Source organism: Lissotriton helveticus, chromosome 5_1 (genome assembly GCF_964261635.1).
Source record: "Lissotriton helveticus chromosome 5_1, aLisHel1.1, whole genome shotgun sequence".
NCBI lineage: Eukaryota > Metazoa > Chordata > Amphibia > Caudata > Salamandridae > Lissotriton > Lissotriton helveticus.
The window spans coordinates 1,044,957,200-1,044,976,867 of NC_136065.1; the positions used below are offsets into that span (position 1 = coordinate 1,044,957,200).

The 19,668-nt window shown below is 44.4% G+C and overlaps 1 protein-coding gene across 1 annotated transcript in view; it reads right to left on the bottom strand.

Moving 5' to 3' along the window:
• Positions 1–19,668, bottom strand: part of HOGA1 (4-hydroxy-2-oxoglutarate aldolase 1) — a 141,094-nt gene that overhangs the window by 99,912 nt on the left and 21,514 nt on the right. Inside the window, exon 2 of the mRNA XM_078643575.1 lies at positions 781–909. Within this exon, the coding sequence (XP_078499701.1) occupies positions 781–909 (129 nt within the window). The remainder of the gene's footprint in view (positions 1–780; positions 910–19,668) is intronic.

The window sequence follows — 19,668 nt, forward strand, 5'->3', positions numbered from 1 at the left end:
TTATGGCAAACACATCTGTCCCTCGCATTCTGTTTTCGCGCTGAATCAGATTATTGACACAGCTTTTTACAGCAATTGGCTGTTGTTTCTTTCTACAGAACTCTATACACCAACTATCAATAATAACAAGTCAATTTCAGAGTCAAATATTACCTGTAGCTACAACAAGCATTTAAACCCTTGGTTAAGAATTGGACATCCGCCGCACCCAGACGACTACATTCAAACAACGGCTAAACTACACTCATCTGCTGAGTATGTCAAATACATCCCTGCACATGTTATGTGAACTGTGGAACAAGCCCTTATACTTTCTGTGCCCCATGGCATTTCTTCAGAGCTGCTACCCTCCCCTTGTACACATTCCGTGTGACCAGTTACAAAATAGTTTCTGCTGTATCAAGTTGCATCTCCTACCAAATCAGATTCTGGTGTGTGATTGAAGTTTCAGAACATTTAGAAAGTTAACCCCCAGGCTACCATAAGTACTGCGATGCCATACTAGTATACGCTATAGAAATGGAAAATAACAGTACAGAATAACAGTGTATTGGATCACTAATTAACAGTTATGGGAAAAATTCCAGCTGATTCCAGTTGCATCTTGATAGGTATTATTAGCGCCTTTAGGTATCATTATTTGAACTAGTAGAATTATATATTTTTCTGCTTCCTCTCAGAATCCAATGGCCAAAAAATCCACCTGCTGCAACTAGCTGCAAGGGGTCAGCAGGACTCCCGACCAGGATGGGTTGATTACCTCTACAAAGCGTGACTTACATTCACACCCGGAGCCTGCCATGAGAAGCTTGTTCTTCGGAACCGCCTGACGGACTCTGTGGACCACCTCTATCCGCTCCTCTCTGGTCAAGTAGGGGTATTCTCCGTTGGATCCTTGAACCACAAAGCCTGCAGAGGGCGGAAATGGCAGGTCAATAAAGATGGCTGCCGCCAACACCGGGCTACAGTCTAAAGGGAAAACTAGAAGCTCTGCGGAAAGTGGGGCTGAGTATTCCTGAACAAAAAATGCAGCATATAGAAACATAGAAACACTTAAAACACCTTTGATTTTGGGAAGGCAAATTGACGTTGGCTACACCCCTGCTGAATTCAGAGAAACTAGGGAGCCTGTGGAAAACCAGGGGGTTCGATAAATGGGATCTCATCGGGATCACTCAGATAAAGGATGTTTGGGAAAGAGACACGGTACACACATTCGAATCACTTCAAGAGCAGTATAGTTTGCACGATAACGAACACTTCCTATATCGGCAGATGAGACACGCTCTCCTCACTCACATACCTAGGGGCACGGTACTCCCAGAGGCGTTGCCTCTAGAGGGCCGTGTGCTAGATGGGCACATTCCTGAGAAAACAATTTCTCTGGTATATAGGAAGCTGGTAAATAATATGGAGAGCCCCTTGGGCGAATTAGAACACAGTGGTGCGCTGATGGTCTGGAATTGGACGACGAAGATTGGGTGGAGGCAGTTTCCTCCCCAAAAGAAGTGGCGATTCAGATGAGGCTCTGGCTGGGGCAGCTGAAGATTCTGCATAGGTCATATATAACCGGGCCTCGGCTGGTGCGAATGGGGCAAGGGGGGAGTGGAGTGTGTAGAAGAGAGTGTGGAGAGTCTGGCACCTTTATGCATATTCTTTGGCACTGTGTGGCGATTCAGGCATTTTGGACGAAGATACATGATGAACTAAAGGAGGTGTTGGGTGGGGAGATACGACCAGAGGCTCGAAGGTGTCTGTTGATTGTATGGGAACCTACAGATTTTAATGTATATCGGAAGCAATGGTAGATGCTGGCGTATATGGTGGCTAAACAAAATATTGCTCAACTTTGGGGTGCTAGTCAGCCGCCCGAGTCTCTAGGTGGCCTGAAGATCTGGACTGGTGTATGTTAGAAATCAGTATATGTAGCCAGGGGTTGCCCGGAGAAATGGGGGAAGATCTGGGCAGCGTGGAATGATCACCGAGGAGGAATTTGTGATGGGAGCTGGAGGCGCAGGCATCCCTATGATCCAAGTTTGAACCATCGAACGTGTGATTCTGTATTTGTGCATGAAGACCCATGTGAGAGAAAATGTATTGCATCACCTGATGTTTATTTTTTCTTTTTTGTTTCTATTTCTTTTGTCGTTTTGTTAATAAAAAGTTTTTAAAAAAACACCTTTGATTAACAGACAATTCTTTTTTTGGGTTGTTTTTTTCTGCAGAGAGGCTTAGTATTCGTTGTAGGACAGACCTTTTAAATAAAATATGTAACAGCATGCAGTTTAAAGTGTCACCTTTACATCGAAGTGAAATTGACCTGCACCTTATGACTGTGCTGAAAACAAAAATGGGGTAATTGTAATTTGCAAGATAAGAAGTTATGCAGTGCTCCAGTTCTGAACTCAATTACATTGCATATCTATGGCCCATATTTTAGTATTTTTGATGACTCGCTCCAATTTAAGCCTTACCATTTTTGTACATTTTTTTCTTCTTTAAAACAATACTTATTCTTAGGATTGCAGAGAAATACATTCACACTCCACACACATAAGCTGTATTTAAATATTGCTGGGCAGGGACTTAAATGTAGGAGTTGTTCGCCGTGATCCATTCAGTCATCTGAGTTCTTTTTATCTCAAACACACCCTCGTATAATAAAACCAGAATTTACCTCTCTCAAAACACATACGTTTCTCAAAATTGAACCCTTATGCCATAAACTACTCCATTTAACCCCTTCCCGTTAGCGACTGGTTTACCACCCACTTGAAGAAGGGGGGTAAACTGCAAGGGGCAGATTTACAAGCCCCTTGTGCCACATTTGTGTCATTTTACCCATGTTAAAAATGACGCAAAAGTGGCACAGGGGGTTTGAAAATCTGCCCCAAGTGTTTTCCAGCCGCAAATGCGGTCGCAAAACAATAGTACATGGCATTGAGACTCGCTTTTACCTAGTGACCTCCCTTCCTAATAGCGAGAGTCGCAAATGCTATTTTGCGAGTCACTGACTCTCAAAATAGCGTTTGTAGATGCCTGGGCCATTTTTTGGTGTCGCAAACCGGCTGATATCCAGTTTGCGAGAGCAAAAAAGGTCTTACATATGGCCGCGTGTCTTGCAAGTGACATTACATAAAATAACACATTATAGACTATTCATTTGTGACTTGCTTGCTTGACCACAACAAAAGCAGAAGAAATTCAATATGCTGCAGTGTTTTATCTAAAGTTACATGTTTTCAGAGCACAGCGTTCATTGCTTTCAACTGCACTTTGGCAATGTTTGATGATGGTAGCCAACTGACTTATTGGTTCACAAGGGAAGAGCCTATATGGCAGGGATTGTTTATGCGCTCAAATCCCAAATAACATGATGCTGTCTGATACTGAGAACATTGACCTTTATTGGTCAAGTGTATATTTCTTCATTCTGCTGGGTTTTATTATCAGATAGGTATTCTTAATGTCCATGTACCCCCTTTAACCCTACATATAACTTGTGTGCGCGAGCTAGCACCAAGGAATTCTTCATGTGACTGGTCTCCCAGCTTAATACCAAATCAGAAGGCATGCGGGGTGAGGCAAGGGCTTTCTGTTAACGCCTTGTTCTTGGGATATGGTGTTCATGGGTCAGGTCCTTTGGTTCCTTGATTTTACCATCACATATTGTGTGTGATGTTGTGTTCGATTTACGCATCTTTAATGGAGTTCAGCTGTTAGATGGCTTCCAGTGGCCCTGGTACAACATGCACTGCTGGAGCCCATGGAAGACCTGCACAGGGTCCAGTTGAGAAGCGGAGTGTGATGTACCTAGAGAAGCTGATGGCACAATACAAACAGTGCTTGTCCCTGACCCAGAAAGGTGTTTGGCAGCAACTCATACGTGACAGCCTTGAGTGGTCGGTGAAGGGGCGTAACACAGGCCCCCGCAGCCCACGCGGTGCGGGGGGCCTCACGCTCTAGGGGCCCCTCACTCTCAGCAGAGTAGGCTGCAAGCAAGCCTCTTCAAATATTCACAAATACAATGATGCTCAACTGCGAACGGCCTCCCCAAGTGCCCATAATTAAATGGTGCACGCAGGCCAATGTGACGGCCTCTACGCCTCTCTTCAATAATTATGGTGCCTTGCACATGCCCTGCCGTCTTCTTAATAAATGAATTAAATAGTTGGTGCGCAGTACGCCCGGGCTGGCTCTTCATTATTAAATGGTGTGTGGACGTGGCGGCGCGCAGTTGTCTATGCTTCTGCGCGGTTCCGCGGTCTTCAGGGTGGGTGTGGGGCTGGTGAGTAATGCAGGCCGACAGACACGTCTCCGCAGGGGACACAGATAAGAGGGCGGCCACCGTAGTGCCACAGGAAGGCACACGGGGCAGCCCAGCTCTTTAGGACCCAGAGGGGGGTCCCGCGCGTCACTTCATTCCTGTGGTGGGCGGGGGAGAGTATATATTCCTCCCCCGCCCACCGAGCGGCCTCTTTGTCCGCTGTCCCCTCACCCTGACGCCGTTTCCCTCCCTTCCGCATACCCGGCGCTTTCAGGGTTGGGGGGGGGATGTTTCTAATGGTTTCTCATTTGTGTTGCAGGAGGAGTTACAGGGCGATCCCGAGGCGGAAAGGTACCCGGGAGTACCCTCTTCAGGAGCACAAAGGATGCTGAGGCCTAATATCCCCAGGAAGTCTGTGCGGTGGACCCTGGGGGTACGACGGCGCCCCGCTATCCTACGGGCGGTTGGAAACCTGTACAACCGGGGGTCGCTTGAACGCTCCGCCCCTCGTAGGGGGGGGGCGTGAGCAAGAGGGTGGACCAATGGTTCACCGGAATTGGGAGGGGCTATCTCCTCCCATAACCGCTAAGCAACGATTGGCTAAGGCCACGTTGCAAATTGGCCCGTCAGGTGGTAGGTCGCGAGGGGCGGCTTGCCTTTTGGATCGCCTGTAAGATAACCCACCTTGTTGGCATTGTGTATATGCTAATAAACCTGCAGCTACGTTTCTCCAACAAAAAAGTTGTCTTGTCTGATTATTTCTGCCAAATGTATGTTACTGTGAGCGGGCTGGTGAGTGGCGCCGATATTGGCACTATGCCTTTCCGTTGTCATGCGCATTGTAATTAAAAGTGCGCCTTACTCGTACTACTGAGAAGGGTGCGGACCGTGTGGCGCCGTGCCAGGATAATTTAATAATACTAACTAGACTAGTAGCCCCCCTGCTGCCTTGCCCTGTCTTCTGCTGCCCGCTCGGCTCCGAAGATGCAGCCCAGGCCTCAGGTGAGTGAGTATGACCGAGGCACCAGGAGTAGTGGTATGACTCAGAAATGGCAAGCCACTACCCGGTGCCGCTCATTCGAGGTCGAGTGGAGTCTCAGAGAGGTGGATGGTGGTGGGCATTGGAAATAGATTGATTGGACGGGCTGGGGCTGAGTAGAGTAACTTATGCCAAGCCAGGTCAGGCCTCCGCTGTAATTAACCACTGCCGCAGCAGCTCACGGCCCCCCTGGAAAGCTGAATATGAGGCAGCAGGCGCTTGTTAATAATTTGCTTTTCACTGTAAACTGCAGCGCGCGCTGTGCGATGAGCTCACATTCCTTAAACACAGCACCTGATAATACACGATAAAGGAGTGCCCAAGGAAGGAAAGGGCATGGAAGGAAGCGATGTGCTCCTCTGCTGCCATGCTGGCTTTTCAGCTCTGCAGCCCCCACACGACCTGTGGAGGAAACACACTGCAATGTGTCAGCGGCGCTGCTTCCATCCATGATGGCGTCTGTTCACCCAACATGATGACCCTCTTGTGCCAGCCTTCCCCACAGTGGGAGGCACGGAGTGAGTGTATGACATGGACAGTGACACACTTCATATACCATCAGAAATACCATTGAAGGTATACTGGATTTAGAGTTCTGAAAGCATTAAAGACAGACGGGGCACATGCAAGGGACCTAAAATGAGTGTATTCAATAAGATCGAACAGGTGGTTTTCAGATTTCTCTTAAACTGTGCACAGTAGGTTCTCACAGAGCCCGAAGTTTTCTAAACGGTTTGAACTAATTGCTGCGAGCGAGGGTTGTGTCTCATCAGATTACTTGGTGTCTTTACCTGGACGTGTTGTAGTGAGCAAGGAGCGGGTTCTGCGGTGACCAGGCCGATTTTACTCAGGGGATAAAGGCAACGACCAGCTCCAAGTGCAAGGGGTTCAGAAAAGGGCCCTTAATTGAGAAGCATTTCAAAGAATGTGTGCACGAACCCCTTGATATACAGGGAGGTTTTATGAATGCAGGGTCAGAGAAAAGAGGTGAGAAGAGAGGCGAGTGCAGCTGTGAGCGTGGGTGAAAGGTCATCTAGGATTTAGTTGGGGCGGGAGATGCACCCAAGCTGGGTGTGGGGTAGTTCAGTGCTCCCTCTGCAAGGTTGCTCTGTCCCTGAAACTGCCCACAAGCTTTGCATCTGGAATAAATCTGCTTGTGTGTAACTTCCAACAGAGGCCCATTAGACATGTCGAGTCTATGGGGGGAGGGGAGGGCGGTGGAATAGAAGAGTTACCCCCATCATCAGAAGTCTGTTCTTTCATCTCCTGAAAAAGACATCTTAGGTTCACAAAGTGTATGGTAGGTCAGACCTTCACATACCTGAAGCCACCGAGATATAAGTGGCCTCGGCTGTACCTTCCCAAAATTCGGATGAGGCACTTGGAGAGCCCAGCTCAATGGGGCACACTTCTGTGATGAGCACAAACACATCCAATGCAGGAATGGCACAGACTAGACTTCTATGACACAGTGCAACACTCACTAGCACTTACATTCTGCCCCTTCAGGACGTGGCACTGTTTATCTGCACCCCCCTTTTCCAGACTTGGATATAGCCCAATACAATACTGAGATTTTGGGTGGGGTGGGGGGCTCCCCGTTTTCTTAACGAACAGTTGTCCTTTTTTACAAATGACAATTTACGGCACCTTAAGCTTTTAAGTCAGTAGTCTTCATAGTCCCTTATATCGGAGAAAATACTAATTTTGCCTTCACCACTATCAGATGCTGTACTACTCCTGTTGTGTTGGCGCTGTATTCTGGGGAGAGGATGTAGCCTCAGGGCTAGGGCGCTCGACGTCAGACCTGGGAAATGTGGTACAAGTCTAGGCAACGACGCTCAACATACTGTGATTCTGGGCAAATCACTTAACCCAGTTTCTTGGGTCTAGTTCGCGCTATATAAAATTCTACATTTTTTGGGGGGTGAAAAATACGTGTTCATGTGTGTTATTACAATTTTTTTTTGTAACCTAGTTCCAAACTGTGTTACATTTAGTTGCACCTCCTACCGTTTGAATGGTTTCAAATTTGGGGCTGTATTTCCTTTAAAAATATAAAATCTTAAGCAACCTTTCCCAGTCCTACAACCCTAGTAAAGATCTAGTGTATATTTTGCGAATGAGCAGAAGTTGTATAAAGGTTTGTGAAGCAAACATTGTTCCAAAATAAGATGTGTGCCTGGTCAATCGTGCACAGTATTGTTCTACATAAGAGCTTCAGATAGAACACATCTTGGCGTCCAGCTGCATCTTCCATCTGCGGTAGGTGGGTAAGGCTCTTCCACTCCTCCCCAGACAGTCTACTCTGCATTCAACATGGAGTGGGAGGTCTGGACACCTGAAGGGGTTGAGCAGGGGATCAAAGAAAGGTGGAAGCAGATCTAATCTAAAGAGTGTATAATGTGGGCACAGTACAATGATGCCTCTTTTCAAAGCCTGATCACAGACTGAGGAGACGTTCGTGAAACTGGGACATAGGGAGACACGGGGCCACGTCTTTGGACAAACTTTCAACCAAGAGATCTCACAACCCAAGAAGGCTCAACTCAGCCTCTCTCAGTGGACACACACATGGACATCAGTGCTGAAGGCACAGACGTTACTTCCGAAGGCACCTCTCACACTACCAAGCCTTTCCCTCAACTGCACATGGTAGCAGAGGCAATTACACTGATGGAAGAGCGAGTTTGCTGCAGTAACTGGATCGGGTGCAAGCCCAGAGTCAGCCGGAATCCCTTGTCCTCCCCGTGACCCTGTGCGCCTCTGAGCTCCGTGCCTGCTTCACAGCTGTCTTGAAGACTTTTCTTATCTGTTTGTTAAATAAACAAAGTCTTCACGACAGCCGTGAAGCAGGCAATCTGGACCGGCCGGCCCAAAACGCCAGAGGGAGGCAACCCAGATAGCTCATTTCCAATGGCAGGCCACCGTTTAGCATAAACGGTGATGCCAGCCAATGGAAATGAGGGGCAGGGCTTAAAGTCCTTTTCTTAAACTACTCCTGAACAATAAATCTCACGAGGCGAGCAGCACATGCGCTGCAACGCCACGCAAGACTGAAAAAGGAATTTGTGCCTGAATAGCCTTTGGCTCATATGAGCTACATATAAAAACAGCGAATACGCATTAATCTCCCCTGGGCTGCGGGGCATGGATGCAGGCTCGAGGCTGCATTGTTCTGTGTGCTACCTCAGTTAAATAATCTGAATTTGATAGTATTGTTACAAATGGCATAACTTGTATGTTAAGAGTGTTTCCCACTTTCTCATTATAAGACAATGTAGAGGAATTTCATTTAAATGTTGGAGGTTTCAAATTAAAATATACTAGATTTCTGGTTGTTAGGGCAAAGTGGTAGGTGGTGGGCCGGGCCACCGGGGGGGCCCCCTCAAATTTCGTTACGCCACTGCGGTGAACAGAATGTATCTACTATCTGCTGCACTGTTGAGGATGATAATTCATGTGACCATGTTAAAAGGAGTGATATTGTGACCTTTGCAGTGTCCCGGTGTCATCTCATTTTAACAGGAGTTGCATTTCCCAGCGTTTTCTCTCTATGACACATATATGTAAGTGAGCTATTGTGCAGAATGCTCCAGAGCCTGCTAGAGCGAAAACCACCGGGGATGTCATCACGAGAATGTCAGAGCTGTTGCTGAAGCCAGGGAGGTGGAATGTTCATCAGTTCAAGGCTCGACGGAGAAAGAGTCGAATTCTGGGGTTAGCACGATCGGTAGTGAAGGCCGGCACCCAATGATTTGATGTAGGTTACACTGAGGATGCTATAAACAGGTCACGCCTGGTAGCTCAGAAAGAGTTAGCCAAGGACGCTCCCATCCTTATGCTGAGAGCGGTCCCAAGTTCCTGAGATCACAAATTGGAAAGGAAACCCCTTTTACAAGGGCCTTGTACATTCTCAAAAGCCCGTGTATGGTGGCAAATTCTGTGACCGCAAATCGGCTATGTACATCAGGTTGTAAATCCTCATATGATTACACCCTAGGAAAAGTTGAGACACTATTTATCAATAATGTGTCAGTCGTAAGTCAGCCTGAAGAGGTTAAAGAGTTCACGTTGACTTCACCTCGGACAGCATCTGAGATAATGAGACCCCAATCTCCTGTCCCACACCGCTGAGAACTAGGAAGTACAACAAATAGGAAGGGCTTTCCTAGTTCTCAGCTATGTGCTGCAATGTCACCAGTGGTATGCTGGTGATGAAATGACACACCGCTAAATGTTATCACCTTCACTAGAGTTTCTTCTAGCACCCTAGAGTGATGACGGTAGAACCTAGGACATGGATGAGAGCACTGCTGAGTAGTAGTGTCCCTTATTACCTGGTTAGTGAGAGGAGCTGCCACATACGCATTAAGGAAGGACCACAAGTATACCTTCAAGATTTGTGGTCTCTATTCACGCACGAAACAGTGACAACAAACTAATTGATCATCTAAATTTTCCATCAGCGCCAGTGCGTGGATGTGTAACTTTACTGTCACAACTGATTGAAAATGTTCTTGCCTTGTACAAATGCCTAAACCAAATGTGTGTGTTACTGCCAAGTTTGCAAAACCTGAGAGCAAAGTCCCTAGTTTAATGAGGTTGTCCTCTCCCATTTTAGTTGCCATAAACAGAACAACAGATCTATGCCGCATAATAGCATTACTGGAGAGGTGTTGGGCGTGGACGACAGACTGATCAAATATCAAATGATAAAATCAATCGGCGTTTCGCGTCTCAGCTACAAACAGCTATACCTGTCTGTTGTTAGACCTTTTGTCTCCAATGCGTAATATACACTTACAGTGGGCATTGAGTCAGCCCCTTGGTCATTAGTAGATGACTTTGCTGTTTTTATCAGTCGTCAGTTGCCAATTCAATGGGTTTCCTCCCCATTCTTGTGTTTGTTCCTCCCATAAGCATTTCGGTCTCACAGTGTTCCGACTTGTACTCTTCCACTGCATACTTGAGGTGTTCCTTTTAGGTCAAAGTCTACCAGACCGCTGTCTGTAAATGTAAATTATGTCTGGTTTGCTTAAGCCATGTTGGGGACATTCAGAAAGCTTCCCTGAGTATGCAATCTGCCTATTGCTTACCATTGGCCTTGTGGTTTGTAACTCACATTTTCTTGCTATATGCTGGCTTTATTTGTTTTAGGCTGTCTGGGGTGGGGTTGTCCCTCCCAAGGAGCAAAGCCTTTCCACACCAACTCCCATTGTATTTTTTCACAAGTGCTCCTTTCTGTAAACAAACCTGTAAATATTGTTCTTAAATTGTCAAACTTACTGTGCATTCAAAGACAGAGATCAAACCTCAGGCTCGGTCTTCCGAAGGTGCTTAGAGTTCACTTTTCTTGCTCTGACCTCAAAGTCAGAGGATTTGTGCAACATTGGAGAGAGGAGTTGGCCTAACGGCTCGGCGGTCGACACCGAATCTGGGGAACTGGGTTTGAGTCTCAGCAACGACGGTAAACATCCTGTGATTCTGGGCAAATCACTTAATCTACCCGTGCCTAACAAAAAATGAATGTGTCCTCGTGTAATGCAACTGGTGTTATGTAAAGCACTCTGATACCCAATACCTTCGGGTAAGTTCGCGCTATATAAAACTCCATTAAAAAAATTGTGCTAGATACTGCGGGTGAGAAATGGTTATTTCTATGGATTTATGTGACAATTTTGCTACATATTTGGGGTAAGAAAGGGTTGTTTCTACCACACAACAATATAAAAATGAACTGTGCAAGTATTTCTGAATATATCAGAATGGGCAATGCACAAATTAAACATTTTTTGGGGAATTCTGAAGTGCGTTGGAAGCAAATACTCTGCACTCTATGCCAACACACTTTACGCCAATGTACTTTACTCTGTAGCACTTAACTCTACGCCCCTGCACTTTAGGCCAATCCACTGGACGCCACTCTAATCTGCTCTGTACCACTGCACTCTGCGCCATTACACTCTTTGCCACTGCACTCTACCCTGCACCACTCCACTCTATGACACTTCACTATACTCTGATTCAATCTACTCTATGCCACTGCACTCTAAGCCACTCTGTACAACTCCACTCTATGCCACTCAACTCTAAACCACTGTACGCTATGGCAACCCACTCAACACAACTGCACTTTATGACACTGCCTCCTACGCCAACTACGCCACTGCACTCTATACCAAAACACTCTATGCCACCACACTCCAAGACACTTTACTCTGTAACACTGAACTCTCTGCCACTGAATATTATGCCACTCTAACCTCTATGCTAATACACTCTACACAACTCTACTTTGCATCACTGTACTCTATGTCACTGTATTCTGTATCACTCCACTCTACACCACTGCAATCTATGCCACTTCACTATACACCACTCTAATGTACACCACAGTGCTTTACGCCACTACACCCTATTATTCACCCCTCTAATCTACGCCACTGCTTTCTATGCATTCTATGCCACTGCACTCTGTCACTATACTCTGCAGCACTCTACACCAATGCATTCTACACCAGTGTACTCTACGCCACTCCACTGCACTCTACTCTGCACCACTCTACACCACTGCACTCTACTCTACACAAGTGTACCCAATGCCACTCTACTCTACACCACTATAATCTACAACAAGCATTTGCAATGCAATAGGTCTCGCATTTGTGAGAGTTTGAGCTATTGGCATTGTAAAAGACAAAGCCTTTTATTTATGCATTTGAAAACCTGCAAGCTGTGCATAAACAAGCACTTTGTACTTATAGACCTTGCTTATGAGAAGCAAAGCTGGCAGTCTCTTTTACTGCCAGCCTTGCTTCTCGTAAGCAAGACTATACGTACAAAGTGCAAGTTTAAGCACCGCTTGCAGGTTTTCAAAACAAATGAATAAAAGGCATTGTCATTTACAAAGCCAATCGCTCCAACTCTCACAAATGCGAGACCTATTGCATTGCAAATGCTTGTTTTGCAGGCATTGACCACCAATTCTAGGGCTTCCCCCAGAACAAAGCAAGACTTAATGTGTGTAAGACAAAGTGAGACTCTTGAACAAGTGGTCCTGAAGTGTACAACTTGGAGCATAGACAGATCTTACTGCATTGTTATTAGTGGATATTCAATCGGAGAACAACATGCACTTACAGTCCATCCACTGAATGGCGGATTATATGGCAAGTTATCTGATGTTTTTTCAGGATTTCAGAAGGGGCTGAGCAATCGTCTTAAAAGCGTTTGATTCCTTCCTTGATATTCAACATCTTTTACGATTTATTTAAACCAAAATACAATACAAAAAATGTATTTATCAGATTTATATTGTATCACAGCAGTTGGATGTATTAGTTGTGTCTCATTGGTGTGGTACAGCTTCATCGCTTTCATGTTCGTTGTAAAGAGAGATGCGTAGGGACCGGTTTCCATCCTAATCTACTGTGGAATCTTGCCTTTTCATGCTCTTTAACATATCCCTTTCTGTTGGAAGTATAGGCTACTGCAGCGGTGACAATTCACATCATGGCTCGTGATGGGCTTTCCATTCCTGTAACCAATTTCTGAATAAAATATTATTTTAGCATCTGCCTTCCACCTGTGTCATTCCATTGTCAATGGCCATCTTTCACTAAAACAATAACTTTAACAGGGGGACTAACATCTGGTTTGTGCAGGGGATTTATTCTGTTGGGAAGTTTTATTTTAAATACCAGGCATCAAAATGAAGCATTGGCCGCTGCTGCTACAAAGTGCGCGCTCCCGAGGGGTGAGAGGCTTGCCTCCAAGCAGCCGGTTGCTCTCGGACGGAGGCCGCATTAACCACGTAGTGACAGGCTCATCCATCCGCTCCACAAGCTGTCAAGATAACCCCATATGAAGAACAGGCGTGAAAGCGCCGGTTCCTATGAACGTTAACTTTCTGGGATGAGAACATGGTGCCGCCATGCCTGGCTGGACAAGCTGCGCAACTGACGGATCTGCGCCTCCCGCCAGCCAGAAGGCATCGCAGCATGGCAGGCAAAATATTACACAACGTAGCACAAGGTAGCTAGCACGCAGCATCAGAGGAACAAGGCCCCCACACCTACCACTAGGCGCAAAACAAGAAACTATGATGCAACGCCCAAGTGGCTAAGTCTCGAGAGTAGTTTCCCTCCTGGGGTTTATCCGCAGCAGGTGCTGTGATCCCCCCTCCTCCGGGGTTTCTACGTACGCACGAAAACAACCAAATATGAAACGGGCTAAGTGGCCGATTAATGCCACCCCTATTTAGGACTGGCGAATGTAGTTACCTGCTCTGCGCTCTCTAAGCTTAAGCTCTCCAAGGCTGCTGCACCTCGTGCCACTGCCTCTTCAATCTGAGAAGCCAAGTTGTGATGGGAACAGAAACCCGCGAGGCAGAGGTGGAGGACGCAAAAGTCACTCGACATGTTGGGGGGCAGCACCAGATTCTCTGGGCTGGCATGTTGGCGCCACGAATAGGACGACCGTGCTAGAGTGGAAACGTAAGGGTGCAATAGAAATATGAACAAGGGCTAAACAAGCGCAGCACCGCGGCCACGAAAGTTAAAGCGACGCGCAGCCATGCGCCAACAGTTGTCTATTGCCTCTCGTACACGTTTGGCGTTTACCTTATGGGAGCGAGCAGCGGCAGGCGCAGCTGCTCGCTACCGTAAGGGAAATGCCAAACGTGCACGAGTCTTCGTGAAAAAATTGCTGACCATACAAGAATTATACTGACTCCGTATTTAGAGTAACAAATCAACTTTAGTTAAAGATTTGTTTGGTATTGTTTATTTATACCTTTTACTTTATTTGTTTTCGAATTAGAAAATAGTTTAGACAAAAAGACATACCTTATACATACAATTATTCAAAAAAAGAGGGGGATGAAAAAGAAGTGCAATCCAGACACACTAGGGGAATCTCAAAGGTATTCCACAACCAAGGCTGGAGTAACAGGATAGATAGAAGGATACAAAAAAGTACCCATCAGCCCACTCAATAGTGGAGGCTCGTCATTTGGGATTTTCAAATGTAGATAGTTGGTGTCCAACCAGCACTGCCTTCAGTGGATACTGAGGCTAGCATAGGACCCAAAGGTTGAACCTTCAACCTAAACAAATGACAGCACAGGTGGCTGAAAAGGGCTTAGTTGCAGTGCTCAAAGATGTGAAAAAAGGATGTGAGGTCCTCCCCCTCGGCTCAGTTTAAGCCAGAGGCAACGACGGAGAGTGCGTGGCCTCCTTTAGCCTGAGCTGTCGCCAGGTGAGGTGAGGCTCCTGATCCCACAAAGTTGGGAGGGGATACACCACCCATGAAAAGATTATTCTTTCTTTTTTCACATGTTACTAAGTAAGTGTTGCAGTAGTGATACGTAGGTCCTGACGAAAGCCTTTACAGGCTGAAACATGTTGACCAGATAACATCTCGGATAAATAGCTAATCATCTTTCTTGCTATTGTCACTCTGTTTTTAACCATACCATCTTGACGGGCACACCCAATAAAGTTTTCTTGTTGACGTCAAGATAGGCATTTTTACAATCACTTGGATCATCTTCCTTTTTTCACATCTTTGAGCACTGCAACTAAGCCCTTTTCAGCCACCTGTGCTGTCCCCTAGTGTGTCTGGATTGCATGACAGACCTATAACACCTTCCGTGTATTGAATATGTTTAGTTGGGGGACAAGGTGCATGTAGGTCTATAACAATAATTCCCCTTGGGCCCTACTCTACTCTGTAGTTTTGTGTGATGAAAAAGAAGAACAAACTTCAAATGACTGTACTAAATCACAAGAACATTTACAAAAACATAAATCCACATCTATATACAATTGCACAACTCTTTGTGTACCAACACAAATACTCATTTACATTTGGTTTTTGGAGTTGGAATCACAGCCTAAAACCGAAGAGAACGGGTAAGTGACCTCTCCCCCGGTCGCGCTGAATTTGAATAGAGTCACAGATGGCAAGCAGCGAATAACCAAGCGCTCATCTGTGTTTCAGCACCGGGACCGCTCTAATCTGTACCGAGTCGTCGCAGTTTGACGCCGCCTGAAGCAGTGAGGATTTTTTTCCACTAAGCCCCGGAGTCAAAGGTACATATTACCGGCAGTTAAGAATGGCATCACTTTTGTATTATAAAATGAGGAGAAGTTTGAGCTCTCCTTTACCAATTCTTCTAGGCTCACAAACGGGAACCCTGGGCATTTGGGAATCTCACATTAAATCACATTGAATGTCGATCGAGCTTGGACCTTAAGAAGGGAACTCACAGACAAGATTCAAGGTAGGGGTGCACATTATTTTGGCATCAGATAACCCGCTCTAATGGAACATTGTATTGATGAGGTCTTTCCTCTTCCAGACAACACGGCGGTAACGTCATAAAATCATTTGAACCCCAGCTAACTGCGACTACACCAGTAAGGTAAACCCCTTGCTCTTAATGTATATATGGAGCGACAAAATGAGGCTATTTACTATTTTAGAGGAAGTGACACAAATTTTCGTTTTTTATTTATTTTTTGCACACAAACCTGCAGGAAAATTCAAAAAGCCCTGATGAGAACACGCAAATTAAATTAGCGAGTTCGAAACGCGTCGGCCTAATGGAGACAAGCACCGTTTAAAGATCTGGGATTAATTTGTTCCCTGAATGACTGAAAGTTTTTGATTAAGCATTTCAGCCTTACCTACACTGTGCATGATATTGATTTATCTTTTCTCCATCTGATTTTTCTTTGATTTTTCTTGATGTTTGGAATTTGAAAACCAAATGTAAATGAGTATTTGTGTTGGTACACAAAGAGTTGTGCAATTGTATATAGATGTGGATTTATGTTTTTGTAAATGTTCTTGTGATTTAGTACAGTCATTTGAAGTTTGTTCTTCTTTTTCATCCCCCTCTTTTTTTGAATAATTGTATGTATAAGGTATGTCTTTTTGTCTAAACTATTTTCTAATTCGAAAACAAATGAAGTAAAAGGTATAAATAAACAATACCAAACAAATCTTTAACTAAAGTTGATTTGTTACTCTAAATACGGAGTCAGTATAATTCTTGTATGGTCAGCAATTTTTTCACGAAGAATTTATATAGGGTCCAGCTGTCCTTACTCCCTAGGACCTATCTCCTTGTATATAAACGTGCACGAGTGGCAATAGAGAACAGTCCAAAACATGCACAAGTTTGACAAAAGTCCTGAGAGATGCCAAGAGATCCCTCCTAAGCAGCTTGCTCGCTGCGTAGGCCAGACCTTAAAACTACTGTGCATCATTGCACTCTATATCACTGAACTCTACATCACTCTACTCTACACTACTGAATTTTATGCCAGTGCACTCTAAGCCACTCCACTCTACTCCACCTTACTCTGTATCACTCCACTCTACGCCACTGCACTCTGCAGCACCCCACAGTACACCACTGTACTTTAGTGCCCTATATTCTACTCTGAACCACTCTACTCTGCACCTCTACTTCACTGCACTCTGTGCCACTCACCTCTATTCTGCACCACTGCACTCTACTGTCAGTCAGTCAAAAATAAACTTTATTTGGTTTGTCACAACCATAAAGTATACATATACATTTTGCAGTTTTAGATGAAAAAAGATCAAATTCATTTTCTTAAGATATATTTCTATTTTTTCGATTCTTTAAAAGTAAAACATTATTTTACAGTTCCCATTATTAAATTAATTCGGTTTTTAAAAGCAAAGTCTCTACTTTATTCATAAATTTCACCCCGCTACATATTAATATGTTCGAACCCGCTCCCATCCAGCTGGTGACAGTCTGCCTGCAAGTACGGATCTGAAGGGCGTTTAGGACTGATTTCAGCAAAGTTCTTCTCCCGTCTTTTATTGCCTCGCACGTGCACAATAGGTGGCATAAAGTTTCCGTATGGTGCCCACATAGTCTACAACTTGGCTTTTGGTGTGAACTTTTCCATGATGGGATCAGATCTTTACAAAAATGGTCGCCCAATCTAAAAGCCATGTATTTCATTTTTAAAGATAGCCGAAAGTGTGCCACGAGGTAAGGTTGCGGTTTTAATTGTTTGTATGAATTTAATACAGTCCATGCGTGTCGACGTTTGGCCAATGTCTTTTTATCTTCTATCAGAGACAGAGCTTTTGCGTTTAGTTTGCAGATCTTTTTAAAGGATGCCTCTTCCAGTTGGCTGTTCCAGATTTCCTCTAATTTAAGGGTTTTTAAGGTTGTGCGCAGATCATCGCCCCAAGAGTTTGGTTCTTGTTGATCATATTGTTTTTTGATTTCTAACCAACATAGAATATTTAGTGAACCTGGTTCTGCTGATCTAAGCTTCCAGCACCATTTCGCTAAGACCGCTTTCCTTTGATATGATTGATTTTGTAAGCTAAATTCCAATCTTATTTGTGCTGGGGCTGATCCTTTGTATAGATTGAACGTTGATTTATATATTTTTATCTGGAGTGTGTTTAAAATATCAATTTCTTTCCCATGCCATATTTCTAGCCCATAGGAAAGTGAAGGTAATACTTGGGCAGCCATTACTTTTAAAAGGTGGTCATATGATGGACATTGAAGTTTCTTTTGTAGTGTTCTATAGGCGAAACTCAATGACTGTGCTTTGGCAATGATGTTCCTTTTTTGATCTAATATGGACATATTTTTGCTTACTGTGACCCCTAAGTATTTATAGGATGTTGTTTCCTCAATATGTTTGTCTTTTGTGTACCATTTAAACGATCGTCTATTTGAGCCCGCCAATCTCATCACCTTCGTTTTTTTATATTTAAGTCCAGACCTTCACAATCAAAGTATTCCGTTAATTTGGATATTATTCTTTGGAGACCTGTCGGTGTTTGACTTAAAACCACAATGTCATATGCATATTGTAGGAACTGGATACATTCGTTAGCTAATTTTGGTGAGTGTCCGTTCACGTTCTGCAGATGACTTTCTAAATCTGCCAAATATATGTAAAAAGATTTGGAGAGAGCACACAGCCCTGTTTAAGGCGATTTTTTATTTTTAATTCTGAGGATATTCGTCTCCCATCGCTGAGTTTTACTTTTGCCCACGTTCCGCTATATAAAGCTATTATGATGTCAATACAAGGAACCGGGAGACCCCACGTTTCAAGTTTTTTCCATAGACGGTCTCTTGGGACTCGGTCAAAAGCCGATTTCAGATCTATGTAGCAGGCTAGTAGTCCGGTCTTCTTTTTTCCTGCTCCTTCGATTAGCAGTGCCAGTGCTGAAAGATTGGTTGTGCAGCCCGTGCCTTCCATAAAGCCTGTTTGGAATTTTGGTATTATTTTATTTTTATTTATCCATTGTCAGAGGTGAATAAGTATGCAGGATGCGAAGAGTTTTGCCTCTACGTCAATTAGGGCTATCAATCTGTAATTCCCGGGTTCCATTCTACACCCGTTTTTATATATTGGGTGGAAGATGTTACCCTGCCAGCACTGCGGTATCCTTTTTTCCATATAGAGGTAGTTGAATAACGGCGTCGGATATTTTGCCCAAAAATCGGCGTCATATTTGAATAGAGCGTTTGGCAGCCCATTGGGGCCTGCTGCTCCTTCCCCTTTCAGTTTTTTTATCAAGGCAGTAGTTTGTTTAACTCTTGTCAGTGGGGTTAGTTCTTCTAGATCTGGACTTTCATGCTGATCATCTTTTTCTTGTCCGGTTGCTTCTTCTCTCTGAACCATTCCTTTTTTAACGTCTTTATTTATTTCTTTGTGTGGTTGATTCCTGTGTGTGTTATACAGGCTTTCAATATAATGAACCCATGTTGTTTCACTGATTCCGATATTGTGCTGTCCACCCGTCCCTTTTGATAATTTATTAATTATATTCCAGAATTCACTACTATTTGTGAGTTTGCTCGTCCGTAGTAAATCTTCCCAAATTGTCTCCATGTGTGATCTTTTCGCTTTTCTACATTCCTCTTTATATTCTTTTCTCATTTTCAGTATTTCATTGTTGTCTGCGTCTTTTCCCAACCTCTTGTCTGCAGCCTTTGTTCTTAGTATTTTTGCAATTTCCCTTTTTTTATCTCTTAATTTGGTGGTGTACCATGGGTCTTTATTAGCATCTTGTCCATGTTTTACTGATGTTTTTACCGAGAAATTTCCTAACAAACGTTTGTGTAAATTCTCCCATTTTCTTTCGAGCGATTGGTTATGAAAGCTCTCCATGGTTTTTACTTGTTTGAGCACCATTTCCATTATCTCGTTTTTTATGGGACCCGTCCATTTAAGTTTCTTCAAGTTGTGTATTACCGGAATAAAGCCTAAAGATTCTATCTTTGTTTTTTCTTCGATGTTTATGCTCAGTCTGGTCTCTTGTGGAAAGTGATCAC